Source organism: Tenrec ecaudatus, chromosome 2, assembly GCF_050624435.1.
Source record: "Tenrec ecaudatus isolate mTenEca1 chromosome 2, mTenEca1.hap1, whole genome shotgun sequence".
Taxonomy (NCBI): domain Eukaryota; kingdom Metazoa; phylum Chordata; class Mammalia; order Afrosoricida; family Tenrecidae; genus Tenrec; species Tenrec ecaudatus.
In genome coordinates, this window is record NC_134531.1 from 170429253 (window position 1) to 170447482 (window position 18230).

General features: G+C 42.7%; 1 protein-coding gene across 1 annotated transcript in view; it reads right to left on the reverse strand.

The window, feature by feature from the left end:
- The window catches only part of RNF145 (ring finger protein 145), a 63870-nt gene extending 46367 nt beyond the window's left edge, over positions 1-17503 (reverse strand). Inside the window, exons 1-2 of the mRNA XM_075541908.1 lie at positions 17180-17503; positions 11345-11550 (exon numbers count right to left, since the gene is read on the reverse strand). Of these exons, the coding sequence (XP_075398023.1) occupies positions 11345-11528 (184 nt within the window). The 5' untranslated portion in view covers positions 11529-11550; positions 17180-17503. The remainder of the gene's footprint in view (positions 1-11344; positions 11551-17179) is intronic.
- Between the last annotated feature and the right edge of the window lie 727 nt (positions 17504-18230).

Consider the following 18230-nt stretch of genomic DNA (forward strand, 5'->3'; position numbering starts at 1 on the left):
AATTTATAAAAGCAGTCTCATCTTTCTCCCTAAGTAGTTGATGGGCTTGAACCAATGACCTTTTGCTTATTAACCCAGTGCCACCATGGCTCCTTACTACAGCTTTGGAGAGGTGAAAAGAAAACACCAGCAACGATTTTAAAAACCCAGAAAAGCAAAAGCCCTAGAGTTTACCCAAACAGCTATTTTCATATTTTAGTGGAAAAACAATTTTGATCTCAACTATATTGTACAAGACTGTTTTTTAAAAGAACATTTTATTGGAGGCTCATATCACAATCCATACATACATCAATTGCGTAAAGCACATTTGTACATCTGTAGCCTTTATCAGTCTCAAAACATTTGCTCTGCACTTAAGGCCCTGACATCAGCTCCTCATTTCCCCCCTCCCTCTCGACTCCCCACTCCCTCATGAACCCTTGATAATTTATAAATTATTATTAGTTTGTCATTTTACACTGTCTGACATCTTCCTTTACCCACTTTTCTGTTGTCCGTCCCCCAGGGAGGAGGTTCTATGTAGATCCTTGTAATCTGTTCCCCCTTTGTACCCCACCCTTGCTCATATAACTCATCACAATCCAGACATCCATCCATTGTGTCAAGCACATTTGTACATTTGTTGTCATCATCATTCTCAAAACATTTTCTTCCTACTTGAGCCCTTGGTATCAGCTCCTCATTTTTCCCCTCCCTCCCTTCACCCACTTTTCTGTTGTCCATCCCCCAGGGTAGAGGTTATATGCAGATCATTGGTGAAAGGGAGAACAATAGGGCTTTCTACTCCTGAAAACTGTTACAGTCTCAGAAACTCAAAGGGGCAGTTCTACCCAACCCTACAAGGCCATTATGAGTTGATGCCAACTGCCATCAATGGGTTTTCTTTGAGATGTTAAAACATAACGGAAAAGACCAGATTAGATTTCAGTAGGGAATATGAAACTTGGTCTTGAACAATGGAAATTATGATGAAATAAAGAGCTGAACAGGAATATTTTAAGGGTAGCTTGAGAAGACAAAGTAAAACATTATACTGAACTAGACAAGAACTTGGGAGCTAGAAAACAAACTGCAAGAACATGCTCAGCATATCTGAAGCTCCAAGAACTGAAGACAGAAATTCAAGCCTCAAGTTGGAATGTTGAAGGATCCTCTGGGCAAAACGGTGAATGGCAGTTATCATCAAATGAAGATTTTAAAAAAAACACAGGATGTTCAGTAAGTTCAAGAAAGTATATGATCAAGAACTAATAGTACTGAAGGAAGCCGTCCAAGCTGTACCGAAGGCATTAGTGAAAGGAAAAAAACCCCTCGAATAATTGATGAATAGCAAATTGAGATGTTTCAACAAAATGAAGTAGCACCAAAAACACTCGATGCCAAGAAATGTGGAAAATGCTGCCTAGCCAACCGATTGGAAGAAATCTTGTTTGTGCTCATTCCAAAGAAAGTGATCTAACAGAATGCTTAAGGTATCAAACAATGACTGAAATCACATACATGTAAGATTTTCTGAAGATTATTCAATAACAGTTGTGTTACAACAAAGAGCGACCAGAATGACGTAAAAAAAAAAGCGCACCCAGAACTTCAAGCCAGACTCAGAAGAGAATGTGGCATGAGGGATGTCACTGATGAAGGATCTTAGCTGAAAGCAGAGAATACCAGAAAGATGTTTACCTGTGTTTCACTGACTATGGAAAGGCACGTGGCTGTGTGCACCATAACAAACTAAGGATAACATTATGTATGAAGAACGGGTATTCCAAAACACTAACTGTGCTTGTCCACAACCTGTATATAGACCAAAAGACATCCAAACACAACAAGGAATACTGCCTGGCTTACAATCTGGTAGAAAAATGTGCATCTGGATTGTATCCTGTCATGATACTATTTTTCCCACCATACTTATAATCCGCATGACGACGAAATAATCCAAGAGGCTGAAGTATGTGAAGAACGTGGCATGCAGATTAGAGGAGGGACTAGAAGAACTTGCTCATGAATACCAACGACTACACAGCTACAGCCTTTAATATGCATTTATCTCAATGTAACGAAAAACCAAAATCCTCAAAACTGGACCAATAGACAACATGACAAGTGGAGAAAATGTTAAAGTTGCCAAGGATTTCATTTTACTTGGATCCACAATCAATACTCCTGGAAGTAGCAGTCAAGAAATCAAAGCTGTATTAAAATGGTCTCAGTGGTGACCCAGTGGTGACCTACATGAGGTCCAGGAAATGAAGATGGCTCCAATGCTGCTAGCTTGCTTGAGATTGCTGATTGCCTGTTACAAGGCCTCTTTAAAGTGCTGAAGAACAGAGAGATCACTAGGAGGACTAAGGTATGCTGGATCCAAGCCAGGGTATTTCCAATTACCTCATCCGCACATACAGGGAAGACAATGAATAAGGAAGACTGGAGAAGAATGAGCACATTAGATTTATGATGTTGGTGAAGCACTGCCTTCCAGAACAAACAAATCTGTCTTGGAAGAATGCTCCTTAGAATCAGGGCGAAAAAACATCTCATATCTTTTTTTTTTTTTTCATATCTTTAAATATGTTAGAGACCAGTCCCTGGTAGAAGGTCAGTGAAAAAGAGGAAGTTAGAACCAACAGCAGGTAACAACAATGCTAAACACAAATCGTATGGATAAACTACAATGTATGTATGAAAAATACAAGAAAAATACAAACTCACACTGACACCAATGCAAAGATGTATCACACAATTGCCAGTTGTTTCATACAAGTGTCAAACCCACTGCCATCAAGTTGATTCTGACTCACAGTAACCCTATACAAGGTTTCCAAGTGCGAAAATCTTCACAGGCGTAGACAGTCTAATCTTTATCCCTTGGAGGAGGAGCTGGTGGGTTTGAACCACCAACCTTAGGGATAGCAACCCAACACCTCACCCACAGCACAACCAGAGCTCCTTCCTCACACTATGGGCTTAACCAAATAACACCCAACAATCTAAATTGGTAACAATGGAGCTATTCTAATCAAAAACCACAGACACTGTTTTAGAGTCCATTCTGACTCAGAGCCATCTGACAGGGTAAACTGCTTCTTAGGATTTCTGAGACTAACTCTATGAGAGCAGACAGTCTCATCTTTCTGCAGTGGAGTGGTATGTGGATCAGCAACCTGTGGGTTTCTGAGGCTGTAAATCTTTCCAGGAGCTGAAAGTCTCACCTTTCTCTAGCAGATCAGCTGGTAAGTGTGAATAGCTGACCTTGTAGAGAGCAAACATATAACCCACTATGGCTTGAGGGCTCCTTACGGACTGTACAGTAACTTTTATTTCTGGCACCTTTTTAAGATAACATACTGGAATTCCCTGCTATTCAGATCCTAATAAAGGTGAAGTGATACTTGGAGACAATTCCAAGTTCATATAATTTGTACTGTTCAAATTTATGAGGTAATATCCCAAAAAACACTAGGCGGGGCGGGGCTTAAGAAATGTGCATTTTTCACACTAAGGGAGCATCAATTGAGTAACTCCCTCTGAGTTAGTGCACCCAGTGGCATCACCTGGGAAGATTCTCTCTGGTCACAGTGAATTTTTTTTTCTCTTAAAACCCGTTTTGCTGGATACTCGTTTTTTGTGACGGCCTATTTAAGAGAACCGTGTGTGGCTGTGAAATTCTGTTTCCTGTTTGGGGGGGGGTGGGGGGGGGGGGGTGGGGATGGGGGTAAAAATGTTGCAGAAACTGCTGTGATGTTGAACACAGATTACAAGGACAGCACTATGGTAAAAATTCAAATGTACAAATGGTTTTCGTGTGTTTCACAAAAAAGGTGAAATGTCATTGCATAATAAACCCTGTTCTGGATGTCCATCACCTTCCCAAAGGATGACCTGTAATGCATTTGGAGTTCATTCTACCAGGTCAAACTGTTAATCAAGCTTTCTATTTAGAGGTTCTGAAAAAATAGTATAACAGTGTGCAACAAAAGGCGTGATTTGTTGCAGACGGGGACTGGTTTTGCCACAACAATGCACCTGATCACACAGCCATCTTAGTATGTCAGTTTTTTGGAAAAAAGTATGCCTCTCTTTCCCCATGCACCTTCCTCACCAGACCTCACTCCGTGCAACTTCTTTTTGTTCCCACAAAAGAAGCGGGACATGAAAGGACTGCAATTTGATAATGTAAAAAAGGTAAAGAAAAAGCAACGGAGGTGCTGCCAGCCATCCAAACAGATGAGTTTGAAAAATGTTTCCAAGAATGGAATCACAGATTTGACAAATGTATTAAGTATAATGGAAAGTGCTTTGAAGATGATATGGGATTTTTGGAAAAACATTTAAATAATTTTGAAAAAGTTCTGGTTTTGGAGGGTGCCCCTGGTATCTTTGGACTCAAGGATACCTTTTAAGTATAACTTGACCTAAATATTTAGTACAATACCAACTATTTTTTTCTTAATATCAACTATTTTTTAATCATTTTATTGGGGGTTCATACAACTTTTATCACAAGCCATACATATACCAATTGTGTAAAGCACATTTGTACACTCGTTACCCTCATCATTCTCAAAACATTTGCTATTTACTTAAACTCCTGGCATTAGCTCCTCAACAGCTATTTTTAAATAAAGCCAGTGTGCACTTCTTCTGTTGAAGGCTAACACTACATTCAAAAGTCTTGATTTTTTTTTTATGTCGAGAAGGGTAGAGAGTAATAAATATATGGCCTAAGTTCCACATCTCAATGCCTAAAGCTGATAGTGGAAAACTGTTAAAATTTTTGAGTCAGCAGAACAAGTTACCCAGAAACAAACCTAATATTTGAGGTACCAAAGTGTGTGCTAGCCAATGTGATAAGTTCTGGTCTGTAGAGTCATGGAGAAAAATTGAGAGCCTAGATGATAGCAGAGCTGGCTGAGTCAACGAAAAGATGTATTTAGAAGGTCTCAGTGGTGATCTATATGAGAAAAAGGAAATGAAGATGGATCCGATGCTTCTAGCTTGGGTAACTAAGAGGCTACCTTTTTTTTCTTTTTTAATCAAGTAAGACAGGAAACAGGAAGAAAAAAAGGCTTGCGGTAAGGCCGAAGTAAGAGTTCAGTGACTGTTATAAAAGGTGAAGTCTACAGATTATTCAAGGGGAGATATATAACAAGCAATCAAAAATCCACCCAGTATCAGGCACTAGCTAAATCCCCTTTCTTACTTTAGAGAGTAAACAATCCTCCGTTACAAATAACCTCCCCATCTACCTTTAGGGACTCGGAATCTAACTGGGAATACAGACAAGCACATAAACCTACAGAAGAGCACACATGAAAGATGCTCTTTCTTGGAGTGGCCATGGGATCACAGAAGGGGAAACCAATGGGAAACTGAAAGAAAAAAAAAAAGTAAAGCTACAGATCTGCGGCCAAAACGATATGAAATCCTCCCAAGTAACAAAAGAAACTGAAAACTCATAAAAGGTATAAAGAAAAGTCAGTAAAAGAATCTGACGCCAGTGACAACCTCCTCGGAGCAGCCAATGCACAGAGAGGACCTTAGGGCCGGGTCCCACCACAAGACACAAAGCTCCCTCACTGACCCATAGCATTAAGGGGGACAGCACTGGAGATACTGTGCGGAAAGTGTCCCTGGTTTGCCCCATGCACAGCGGGGTGAAAACGCAAAGGGAGTGCCAACAGGGAAGCAAGAGGAGCAAATAACCAAGTCCCAGAGAAATCCTGAAAGCACACTGTTTTGGCACCTCATCAGACCCGTGTGGAAAACACTCATAAGGGTCAACAGACAGACCTGCTACTATCTATCCTTTTTGTTTTGTTTTTCTTTCACCCTATGTCTATCTATTTAAGATAAGCAGGACAAATGATCTAGAGAAAACAACAGGACCGGTGGTGCTGGGGGGTTTATGGGAGAGGATGGAGCAGGAAGCCAACAAACTTCAGGGACAGGTAACAATAGGAAATCTAAAAATGATGGTGAGTAGGGGGTATAATGCCTGGTGGGAGTTGATCAAGTGCAATGTATCCAAGAGGAATTACTGAGAGCTGACTGGAGGGTGAGCACAATAGTGGGACAGGAGAAAGGTGAAAGGAAATAGAGGAAAAGTAGGAAGTAGGAAGCAAACTATAGGATGTAGCTATAGGCATGCATATACGTAAATATATTAATTTACAATGAAAGGGATAAGGGAGGGGGCGGGGAGGGAGGGGAAAAATGAGGAGCTGATACCAAGGGCTCAAGTAGAAAGAAAATGTTTTGAGGATGATGATGGAAACAAATATACAAATGTGCTTGACACATAATGTGTGGATTGTGGTAAGAGTTGTACGAGCCCCCAATAAAATGATTTTTTAAAGGGGGGGAATAGAAGCCAATGTACATATATTTATCTGTTAAGTATTAAGCTAGCAGATGGACTTTTGGCCTCTACTCAAGGCCATCCTAAACACAAGAACACTTTGTTCTGATAACCTGGTGCTCTTGGATCCTCACCTTCCCAACAGGAGCACTGAAGACAAAGCAGGTGCATAAGCAAATGTGCTGAAGCAAGTGGTTGGTGCCAGCTAACAAAAGATACAGCCTCTGGGTCTTAAAGGCTTGAAGTTAAACAAGCATCCATCTAGCAGAAAAGCAAATAAGCCCACATAGAAGAAGCACACCAGCCTGTGTGATCATAAGGTGTCAACGGGATCAGTTTTATCAAAAGATCCAAAACAAACAATTATATCAAAGTGAAAGAGGAGAGTTGAGAGTGAAGACCCAAAGCCCATCTGTAGACAATTGGACATTCCCCACAGAAGGGTTACAAGGAAGGGACACTTCAACCAGGGTGCAATATAGCACCAAAGAAACACACATCATTCCTCTAATTCCTGAATGCTTCCTCCCCCCCCCCCCACCCCACTACCATGACCAGTTCTGCCTTACAAATCTGGCTAGACCAGAATACACACCTTGGTACAGATAAGAGCTCTTGACACATGGAATTTAAGACAGATAAAACCCTCAGGAACAGTAGTAGGAGTATCCATATCATGAGGGTAGGGGGATGGAAGGATGAGGTGGAGGGGTGGGGATAAAGAGGGAACCCATCACAAGGTTGGATATATAGCCCAACCCCCCAGGAGGACGAATAACAGAAATGTGGGTGAAGGGAGACGATGGACAGTAAGACACGAAATAACAACAATATATAATTGATCAAGGATTCATGAGTGTGGGAGGGTGGGGAAGGGTAAAAAGAGGAGCTGATACTAAGGGCTCAAATAGAAAGCAATTGTTTTGGAAATGTTGATGGCAAGTTTGCTTAAAATAACTGAATCACGGACTGTCAAAAGATTTTTAAGAGACCCCAATAAAATTATTAAATAAATTTTAAAAAGGGAAAAAATGGATCTTGAGCTTTACATTTAAAATCATTGGTGATTTCAGTTGGTACAATTTTCAATAAAAATGACTCATAATTACCTCTTGCCTAAAACCCTAATTGGTCTTCTTACCTCCATATAGTGTGGTGGTGGTAGTTGCTGTCAAGTTGATTACCAACTCAACAGCAAGCCCACGTGTGCAGGGTAAAGCAGCTCCATAAGAGTTCTTAAGAATGTGCCCCTTTCTGAAGCAGATGCCAGATCTGTTCTCTAAGGGGCTTCTCTCATTGCCATCCAATCAGTTCTGACTCATGGCGACCACACAGGATAGGGTAGAATTGGTCCTGGGAATTTCTGAGACTGTACTTCTTTACAGAGTAGAAAGCCTCATCTTTCGCCCATGGAAGTAGTGCTTTCAAACTGCCAACCTTGTAGTTAGCAGCCCAATGTGTAATAACTACATCACTGTGGGTGACGCTGCTGGTATCTGAATTATCAATGGTGCAGTTCGCAGCATCAAAATAAGAAAAACTGACAGGTAGGTAACTCAAATGCAAACTCACTGCCATCAAGTGGATTCTGACCCATAGGGATTCTACAGGGCAAGGCAGAACTAAATGTTTACAGGAGCATCTTTCTCCCACAATATGGATGGTTTTGAACTGCTGACCTTGTAATTAGTAACCCAATTCATATAAGCAGTGGATTACAAATGTATATATACCGCTAAACTTCACAATTTACCCCAGAGCTGTATTTGCATGTGTTGAAATTACGGCTCTGCAAGGTTACTTACTCAGTTAATGCATGAGTTAACAACAGACAAAAATTATCTCACTGTCCACCAATAGGGCAATTAGTTCAACAGATTAGGTAAATTATAGGTATCATGCAACTACGAACATAAAGAGGGTAAAAAGAATCAGACTTTAACATTACAACAGGGTCTTAAGATTTGGCAGAAGCGAAAAGTTCAGATGCCAGTATTGGGGAGGGAGGGTCCATGAGGGCAGGGAGTAGAAAGCTTTTATCTCATGAATATCTAAAGAGTAGTTATAGCTCCACAAAGCATTAAATTAAAATAAAACCAAGATTCAAATTAATTTGTTATCACCTGCATATATAAAAAGAAAATATTACGAGACTTCAAAAAAATTCATGATAAAGTGTAATTTTTAAAAATGGAATTTTTTTCCAATGAACTTTCTAGAGGCCTCTATTATTTATCATTGCTTACATATAAAGATATGAACAAGAATAGTAGTTACTTGTGCGGGCTAAGAATGAGAACTAGGAGGGAGTATTTTTCACGGCATACCTTTTCACACTCTGAATATAAATATATTACCTATTTTAAAAATGAAAATTTCTAAAAATATGTAGTTCTACTCTACCATAGAATGTAAGTAAGTGCATTTTAAAAGGCTCGGTTGAGTTTCAAAAGTTATAAACCAGAGTATGATTTTCAACTGTGCTATAACCCATTCAATTCCAAAAATTAATGTTTCTGGTTATTAGGCAATTGTTATCGTAATATTTCAATCTATTCAGAAATAATATATGATAAGCACATTTTTAAAACTATAATATGAACTACTTTGCTGATTAAGCTAAAAAATCTAAGCCAAGTACCCAATTGTTCTCCTACAACGGACTGGAATTATTTTCCATAATTGGCTAATATACAAAGCCTTTAATAAAGGGTTGGAAATTAGAGCACTTTACAGAATAAAGGAAGCTGCTCACTGTAGACTTTCCCAAGGCAGTGCCACCCAACAGAGTTCAGTGCGTACTGAATCCAGTTGCTCAGCCTTTCCAGTTCCTTGCTTCCCAAAAGCATTTACCTGGTACTCTCAGAGCTGGAAGGAGGCGTGGAACAAAGTTTTGGAACCTAGAAAGTCCTTCCCTGGACAAAAATAAATCTCATAAAAACAGGACAAACCTTTAGGACTTTATTACTGAAGGGAAGTCCTAGTAGTCACACTGTTATCATTGTAATACACTATTCAAACCACAGCTCAAGTTGTGCAATACCATTATGTTTGGTTGACTAGAGAAACAAATCCAGGGAGACTCATACTTGTGCATGAGACAGAGCTTTATATTCAAGAGCAATTGAATAGAGAAAACACCTCAGCCAGTCCAGATCAAGGCCTTAAGTCCGATATTAGCCCATGTGTCCAATACCAATCTGTAAAGTCCTCTTCAGACTTAGGAAACATGTGCAATGACGCCAAATGCAGGAAGATCACAGGCCAGAGGGTGGGAAGTCTTGTGGATCCAGTGATGTAACCATCTCAGTGCTAGTAGGGGTCTTCACGTGGCTTCTCTGAATTCTCTTCATGTGTCTTCTCCACAGGGATGTCTCCAAGGGAATGAGCACATGTCCCACCTCTAGCAAGCTACTTCTCTCCTTAGCAAATTTCTGTTAGACCTCTAAATGAGGTCTTCAAAGTACTGCCTGATTAACACGCTAGGCTCCACCCCTTCACTCTTGGATTGACATGCTAAACTCTACCCCTTTACTCTTAACTCTTAATCCTCTCAAATTGACAAACGATTATATAACCATCATTAACTAAATATGCACCATTACTATCTTTGCATATAAACTACAATGGTGGCTCAGAATTCTCGCCTTTCATGAGGGAGACCTGGGTTTAATTACCAGCCAATGTACCTCAAACTTAGCAGCTATCACATGGAAGTCAGTGGCACCCTGTGTATTGCTATGATGCTGAGCAGGTTTCCAGAGCTTCTAGAGCAGGGTAGGGGAGCATTTTTCGGTCCAGGGCCATCTGGCTATTTATAACATCATTCTCAGGCCACACTGGTCAGACATTTAATTAACTCTCCCCCGTGTGCTAGCTGGAGCTGTTTCTCTGTGGTAGGGTGGGATGTTAGCCGGTGCTAGTTTTGTGGACCTTGTGCATCCCTCGGGCTGCACTTTTCCCAGCCGTTTTAGAGGAAGGCAGCCCAGCAATCTACCTCCCAAAACCAACCAAAGAAAACCTAGTAGTCATGAATGCATGGCTAGCAATAACAAGTCTCACTGCCACAATACACTTGGGAACACTTACATTCTAAATGAACTTTACGTTTCCCGTCGATATCTCGACATTAAACTCTTTAGCATCTCATCATTACTTTTATCCCAACCTCAAAGCATTTTAATTGTAATCCCAAGGGTGTTTTCTCTAAGAAAGAAAATATTATAGTACCATTTCCCACCTTTCATTTAACTGAAATTAACGTTTTACATTCAATTGATCTAGTGTGTCTTGGGTGCCACCAAATTACAGTGACCCTATTTGACAGAAGAATTGCCCCAGGTTTCTTAGGCTTGAGAGTCAATCACCAGCTGGTGTGTTCAAACTATCTACCTTTTGCTTAGCAGTGGACCTGCTTAACCTATTGTACCACCAGGCTCCTTTGTTTGTCTTGCCCCAAAACCCCACTACCATTAAGTCAATTCTGAAGAGAAATGCTGTTTAGGGTTTACAAAACTAAGTACTTAAGAGGTCAAATAGTCTCATCTTTCTGCCTTGGATCAGGTGGTAGATTTGAACCACTGACCTTTTGATTAGCAGCCCAATGCATACCCCACCACACCATCAGGGGTCCTGAAGTTTGTCTTAGGGAACAATAAAGAATACTAACTTTTCTAAAGCAAAATCCAAAAGAATTAAAAACAGAATGCCCTACATGCATGAGAAGTATTTCTCATTATTTACATTTTATCCTCTTAAAATCTGAAATGTTTTCTTCTGCTTTCCAAGTTTATTCAGTAAAATAAATACAACGCTGCCTGCTTCTCTCTAGATCTAACAATTCAGAGCAATGATAAGGCAAGGCTCTAAAGAGGATTCACCATTGACATTTGAATGTGACAGAGCTTCATTTTGCTCAAACTCTCAATGCACAAATCAATCAAATTGCTCATGATAAAGCTAGAAAATGCAGACACTTACCTACATAGTGCATATTAAGAGCCAAATACTTATACTGGAAAAGAGGGTTGTTGCTGAGGCTACTTCTTTGGATCTGCTGGAAAAAGGAGCTGACGTCCCATCTGTACAGGACATCCAGGAGCATGATGCTGGGCACCCTCAGGGCCACATTTAACACTGCCTCCAGTTTCTCCTTTGCAGCCATGTTTACCCGCCTTGGAGTAGACCTAGAACGTGGTAGACAAAAATCGATGAAAAGAAGTCAACATAAGTAGCTGTTAGATATCCGATGATTGTCAAAGGCTGAACACTATCTGTGCAAGAATGTACAGAACTTGGTAACCACATCTACTTCCTTTAGGTATAAATACAATAAGCTTGGTACAGTGTTTCTCATGTTTCACACTTTGGGCACTGCCAAATTTTATGATTCTGGGTAAATTTTCAGCTACAAAACTTGTTTTAGAAAGGCTCATTAACTACAAATCTAGGCATGAGCAACAAAGCACCAAAGCACGCACACAACTTGCCCAAATTAAGCTGGAGAGTTCACTGCTGTGAACATATCTGAGATTTCCACAGTCTTTGAAAAGGAAGGCATATTTTAAAATATTTGCTATGTTAAAAAAAACCCAAATTATTCAAAAAAAAATTGACAAGTACACATCTAGTCTGCTGAACTTCAAGCCGGTCCTTTTACTCCTTCACCTACTATCAAGTGTGAAGTGCTGCATTTACAATCAACAGAATTCACGGTAAAGATACACAAAGCGAATGTTCCTTGCAACATGGTTAACTTGAATAATTATACTTTTTGTCTGAAATCTCTACAAACTGATTGAACGTACAACAATATTCAAATTGTTCCTTTAGTACAGATAGGTGGGTACACAGACTAAGTCAGGACTGTAAGCATCTCTCCAGCTTGTCTTTGCTTAGATGTTGATAGGGAGGAAAGGGGGAAATGAAGGTCAGCCGCCATCATGTTTTCTTGGACAAATTGATTATTTAAAAGGACAATTCAGGACAAACACTGTTTTATAAGACACAGCTGGAAATTAATGCAAGGAATTTTTAAAAAGGGAATAGGGCAAGTAAAGTGGATAAATGACTATTTTAAGAGCAAAGAAAATTCTGAATTGTTGGCGCTGACAACATCCTTTTAAGAATTTTGCTGAGAAGGCTAAACATATTTTCTAACTTTGGCAGTAATTTCAGACATTACAGGACAAATGAAAACATTCATTTCTGAAGAAAATTATAGTGAGATTGCTATGCTATGGTTAAATATTTATCACTATTTCCATTTTACTGATTTTCATAGCTTCTATGCTCACATAAAGGCAGTTCAACTTGGCTCACCATTAGTAGGCTTTAAATGATCATTAATCAATTACTTCCATGACAGATGTTAGTGTGTGTGTGTATATATATATGTATATATATAAATACATGCACATAAATATAACCTTACAAATAATGTAAAATCAGTTTCTAGGAATAGTGTCATTCTGGTTATTTCAAACTAGTAGAATTGTTGTCATTTTCTATGTAAGGGACTAAGAAACAAATAACTTTGTCTTAAGGAGGAAAAGGCACAGGGAAAATGCGCTAATCGATACTTACTACACATACAGCATTTATGAACCTCAAGTAAATTTCTCAAAAGGCATGATAGTATAAAATAAAATCCTGGAAAGGGACAATTTATTAATTTCTTTCTATGCTTTTGTGTTTATCAACTTTTCTAGAATGTTTTTATTATAATCACGGGGGGGGGGGGTTCCTTAAAAATAAATTGTTGAGGAAACCTGTAATGGGTCTAAGGATATAGAGAGGAATAACACCTTGATCTGATGGCGAAACTTGGTACCTCTACAAACTTAGCTTATCTCAAAATATAAGCGTGATTTTTCTACTGAACCATGAGCTGTTTGTATATGTGCTGCCGAAGTGAGCACAAACCATGAGCTATTTGTGAAAATTACCATGTACTGCGATAGTAACAGCACTGACAAGATTTGTAGATATTTCATCTACTGTTATCAAAAATAAAGTAGCTACTAGTATTTTTCACATTCTAGAATCCAATCTAAATCACTACTTTTTTTTTTTTACAAATAGCACAAAGTGTTGTTGCCAAAGTAATACTACTTTTAGTCCTTATGCATTTTCATCTGACTTGTAGAACCTGCCTTTTTTAAGTTTGGCGTTTTCAATTTTTAAATTTTTTAAAACATACTAATTTTAATCATTTATTATACACCTCAAGGGGGTGAGAAGTGTTAATAAAGAGATAAGCAATCCTGTAACCATTAGCAAAATGGTAAATATTCTCTCTTAATTATACCATCACTCTTTCACAAATATAAGGATTAAAAATATTTTTTTAAAACTTGGGTCTCTATAGCTGTCAGTACAGAAGACTATCCAGGAAAAAGACTGAACCCCGAGCCCTTGGTAGTAAACTCAGACTCAATGTCTAAGGATCTGGCAGAGAATGAAATATACTCAGTAATAAACCCATCGCTCACTGAGTGTTTCACTCGCTCCTGCACGTGCTCATTACTTAACAGTCATAGACAAGCAAATTTAACCCAAGGAAAATCAAGCTATAAAGGGAAAAACTAAAAACCCACACTTGTTTTTTTTCCAGACCTTGCTCATTTTTCCCTGCTAAGTAGTGGCATGTGATTTGGTGTTGACTCTCAAAAAAGTGAGAACGATGAGGCTTTCTACTCCTTTAAAGAGTTAGTCTTGGAAACCTACTGGGACTGTTCCACTCTGGCCTATAGAGTCACCGTGAGTCAGAACTGACTCAATCAATGGCAGTGAGTATGTGTGTGAACAAATGATCACAAAATGGAACACTACTCTCTAGGCCCACACATTAAACCCAAAACTAAACAAAAAAATTGCAATATGGACCTTATCAGCAGACACCTGAAACTGCTCATACCTCTGACCTAGTCATTGGATTATAAGCATGAACACACACAAAGCCTTATGGCCTGAGGTAGAGATTTCACCTATTTGGCTCAATCAAAATTGATCGTTTTCCTGGTTTGTTTTTAACAGAGCTAATGAGCTTTTTCCAAACTAACATCTCACTCACTGCCATTTAGTTCATGTCAACTTATAGTGACTCTACAGGACAGGAACGAACTGCCCCTGTGAGTTTTAGAGACCAACTCTGTGGCATTGAGTATAAAGTCCCGTCTTTCTCCCTAAGAGCTGCTGATGATTTTGAACTGCTGACCTTGTAGTTAGTGTTAAACAAACATCAGGAACTCAAAAATCTCTTAAAACCCAAATACCAAGTCATCCTAGACAAAAACAGGAGAGCCAAAGGCAAAGGCAATGTAAAAACCTGGCACACCCAAAAGGCAAATATCCAAACTACTTCTTGCCTTGTCCAAGTTTTCCACTTTTTACCTCTTCCGCAGAACTTAACATTTCCTTTTAAGCCGTGTAACAGAACAGTGATACTAGTGTTCCAGCAATGCCCCTGCAAATGATCTTAATTCAAATGTAATTCAAACTTAAAGATACTTTACACAGTACAACAGCTTTTTAAAAAACCTCAAAAAGTGAAAGAAGGGCTCGATAATGGCTAACTAAAGAGGACCCCCACCTTTTCAGTTGTCACCCTCCCAATGGAAAAGCTATAACCAACACTTACATTCACAGCAATCCCATATAGATACAATGTTGCACAGTACACTCTTATTTGGCAAATAGTTAACACACAGAACCAAAAACAAACAAAAACCACCCCACACTCACTGATTTCAAGTTGACTTTGATGTATAGAGCCGCCTGGAGGAGGGAGTGGTGCCTCATATTTCACATATTCAAAAAAATACAGTATTTTGACTTTTAATACAAAATCAAATCATCCTGAAAATATTTTAAAATTGCTTTTCTTTTTTTAAGCCACAGTTGGTTTCTGTTGAATAAATAAGTTATACTAAATGGAAACAAAGGTCATCTTACCAAATAAACTGTACTGACATCTATTCTAGATAAAGTCCCCTTTTAAAAGGCAAAGCCAAAAAAAAATGTCACATGTCACGAGTAAATATTGTTCAGTCAATTACTAATTTAAGGTTGAAGTTTCCACCCCCTTCCCTCTATCCAAGGGTTAAGAAAAATCTGCCTTCATCCAACATTAATCTTTGTCCCAGCCGGTTTTTAAAAAAAAGCAACATCAGCTTAATCAGATGTAAAAGACGGATCTGGTTATTCTGCTATCGCTTAGGTCCTAACACGTCGGACACTAAGTCCTGAAAACGTAAATGGGCAACACTAGAACCTGAAGTCACTAAGCAAACTCAGCTTTAGGCTGAAGACAGAGAAAACACCTCTTACATAAGCATAGACACATGTTTTAAATATAGCAGGTCCTCCCAGCACTTCGAGCTAAAACTTTGTGGGTACTTGATTTCCACATGAACTACCGGCAATTCAAAGGTTTTTCATCATCTCCAAAAGGGCAGCGGTACCCCCGTGTCCACTCTCTCAGCACTGGTGCCATGCTTCAACTTCAAGAGTCAGAAGGGTGGGGGGGACACACAGGGCGCTACCTCTGCCATTGGACGCTTGGCCCGGGTCACGACTGCAGCACCGACAGCTCATCCTTTTGGGCATGATTCAAGATTCAACAGAACTGCACACTCCGTGTTTTAAAAAATTTTTTAAAAAGGCACACGGTCTTCTTTCCTTTCAGGCGAGTTTCCTGTTTACTGCAGACGGTGATGCAAAGCTATCCATTCATCTCTGGTATGCTTTCTCACTGCAAACCCCCTTCCTCTCTCCCCGCACCTCCACCCCCCACGCCTGCTGAGCTCAGGCGCGTTTGAACTGTAGTAACCCCAACCTAGCTCGCTGCCAAGCAGGCAGCGCAGCAAAGGCAGCGGAGTCGCAGCAGCCGCCGCCGCGGGCCTGGGGATTACGCTCAGCAGAAACTCTGCCAAGCCGAGAGGCGGGGGGATCCCCTTCCGCCCGGCCAAAGGGGCTGGCCCGCGAGACCCCAAGCTCAAAGACAGCCGAGGGAAGGGGCGGGGGAAGTTCTTCAGCGCCCCACTCCCTTGCCCCCCCTCCCCCCCCCGCGCCAGAACCGAAAGGGAACTCATTCCCGAAGGGAGGGAGGGCAGGGGCCCCGGGAGCTTTTAGGTGCGAAGGGAAGACGTGGAAGGGGAGGGCAAAGAGATGGCAAGCGGGAGAGAAAGCCTGGGGACCGAGAGGGAGGGATGGGGCACTAATTACTGTAAGGAGAGGTACGGACCAACGGGTCCCCACTGGAAAAACGGCCGGGCAGGGCGCCCGGTAGCACCCCCCAAACCATCTCAACAAGCACAGCAGGCAAAAGCAGTGGTAGGGGACGTGGGGACCAAAGAAGGGGAAGGCCAGGAGGCAGAGGGAGGGACGCTTGGAGACAAAGTGGACAAAGACGCGAAAAGAGGTAAAAGTTGCCCAGGGAAACTGGAGAAGGGAGCTGGGAGAGGGGGGGGATTAGAGGGGAGCCCGGAGAAAGGGTGCTGGGGAGAGCCCCGAAGTAAGGGCACCAGAGGAATGTGAGGGGGGGCAAGGGATGTCCAGGCCCCGGAGCGGGCGGAGGGTGGGCGGGAGGCCGCGGCCCGGAGGGAAGACCGAGTGCGGGCGAGCGGGTCGGCAGCTCCCGCGGGCGCTGGCCGCTGCGAGCAGGGGAACAGGGGTGCCGAGGCGGGCAAGGGCGCGGAGGAGGGGAGCCGGGAGCGGGCGCCGGGATGGGGGAGGGGCGGGAGGGATGCAGGATGCGGAAGGCGGACGGACCGGCGGGGAGCACGGGGATGGGAAGGGGCGGCGGGCGGTCACCTCGGGCTGCGGCCTCCCTCCGAGCGGGGCGTCCGCGCCGGCCGGCCGGCGGGCTGCGCGGCTCCCCGGCGCTCTCGCTCGCCCGCCCTCCGGCTTTCCTCGGGCGGCGGGGGCCGGGACGGACGGCTCACAGCGGCGGCTCCTCCGCGCCGGGCCTGGGTTGCTGCGTCTCGGGTGGCGGCGGCGGCAGCGGCGGCGGCAGCGGCCCGACCCGTGCGGTCACCATCGTCCGCGGCGGCGCGGGCGCTCGCGGGCGGAGCCCCTCAGCAGCCGGCGGCGGCGGCGGCCATAATAGCCTTCAGCGCTCGCTCCTCCCGCCCCCGGCGCTCTGCGGCTGCCGCGGCCGGGCTCTCGCGCTTTGCGCTTGCGCGCGGCGCCCAAGCCCGCGTGCCCCGCCCCCGCCCCTCCCGCGCGCGCGCGCGCGCCCGCCCGAGCTCACTCACAATCGCGCCCGCGGGTCGTTCCCGCACCGTCACCAGTACCTGGGCGGGAGACACGCGCCCGGTCGGGCCACGCAGCGGGGCTCCCACGGCGAAGGAGACGCGAGCCGCCGCGGCACGTGCACGCGCACTGTGACACGCGCCATTCTGACACGTGCTTTCACACACTCCCCAAACACCGCCGCCGCTGGCGCTCTCACCTGCTGGGAACTCACCTGCGGGAGGGCCAAGTCGGGGGCTCTGAGGGAAAGAGACTTCCGGGGCTTTCGAAGTAGAAATGTTTCCAGAATTGTTCCGGGATCCCACTGGACTGTGAGTTCCGTGAGCCGTGCCTGTGTGGTGGAGGCTCAGCCAGTGCCGAGCACAGCGCCGATAGCTCCGTAAATCTGTTGAAGAAGTGAATGAATCCATGAACGAAGAAATTGGAATTGCCTACGGAACACCTTAAACAACAAAACTCCAAATTCACTGCTATTGAGTCCTTTCCAACTTCTAAGGTCTCTAGAGGTCAAAGTAGAACTGCCCCTGTGGGTTCCGGAGACTTTTCACAAAGACAAAGTGCACAGCCTCATCTTTCTTCTGCATGAGGGCTGGTGTTTTAAAACTGCTGA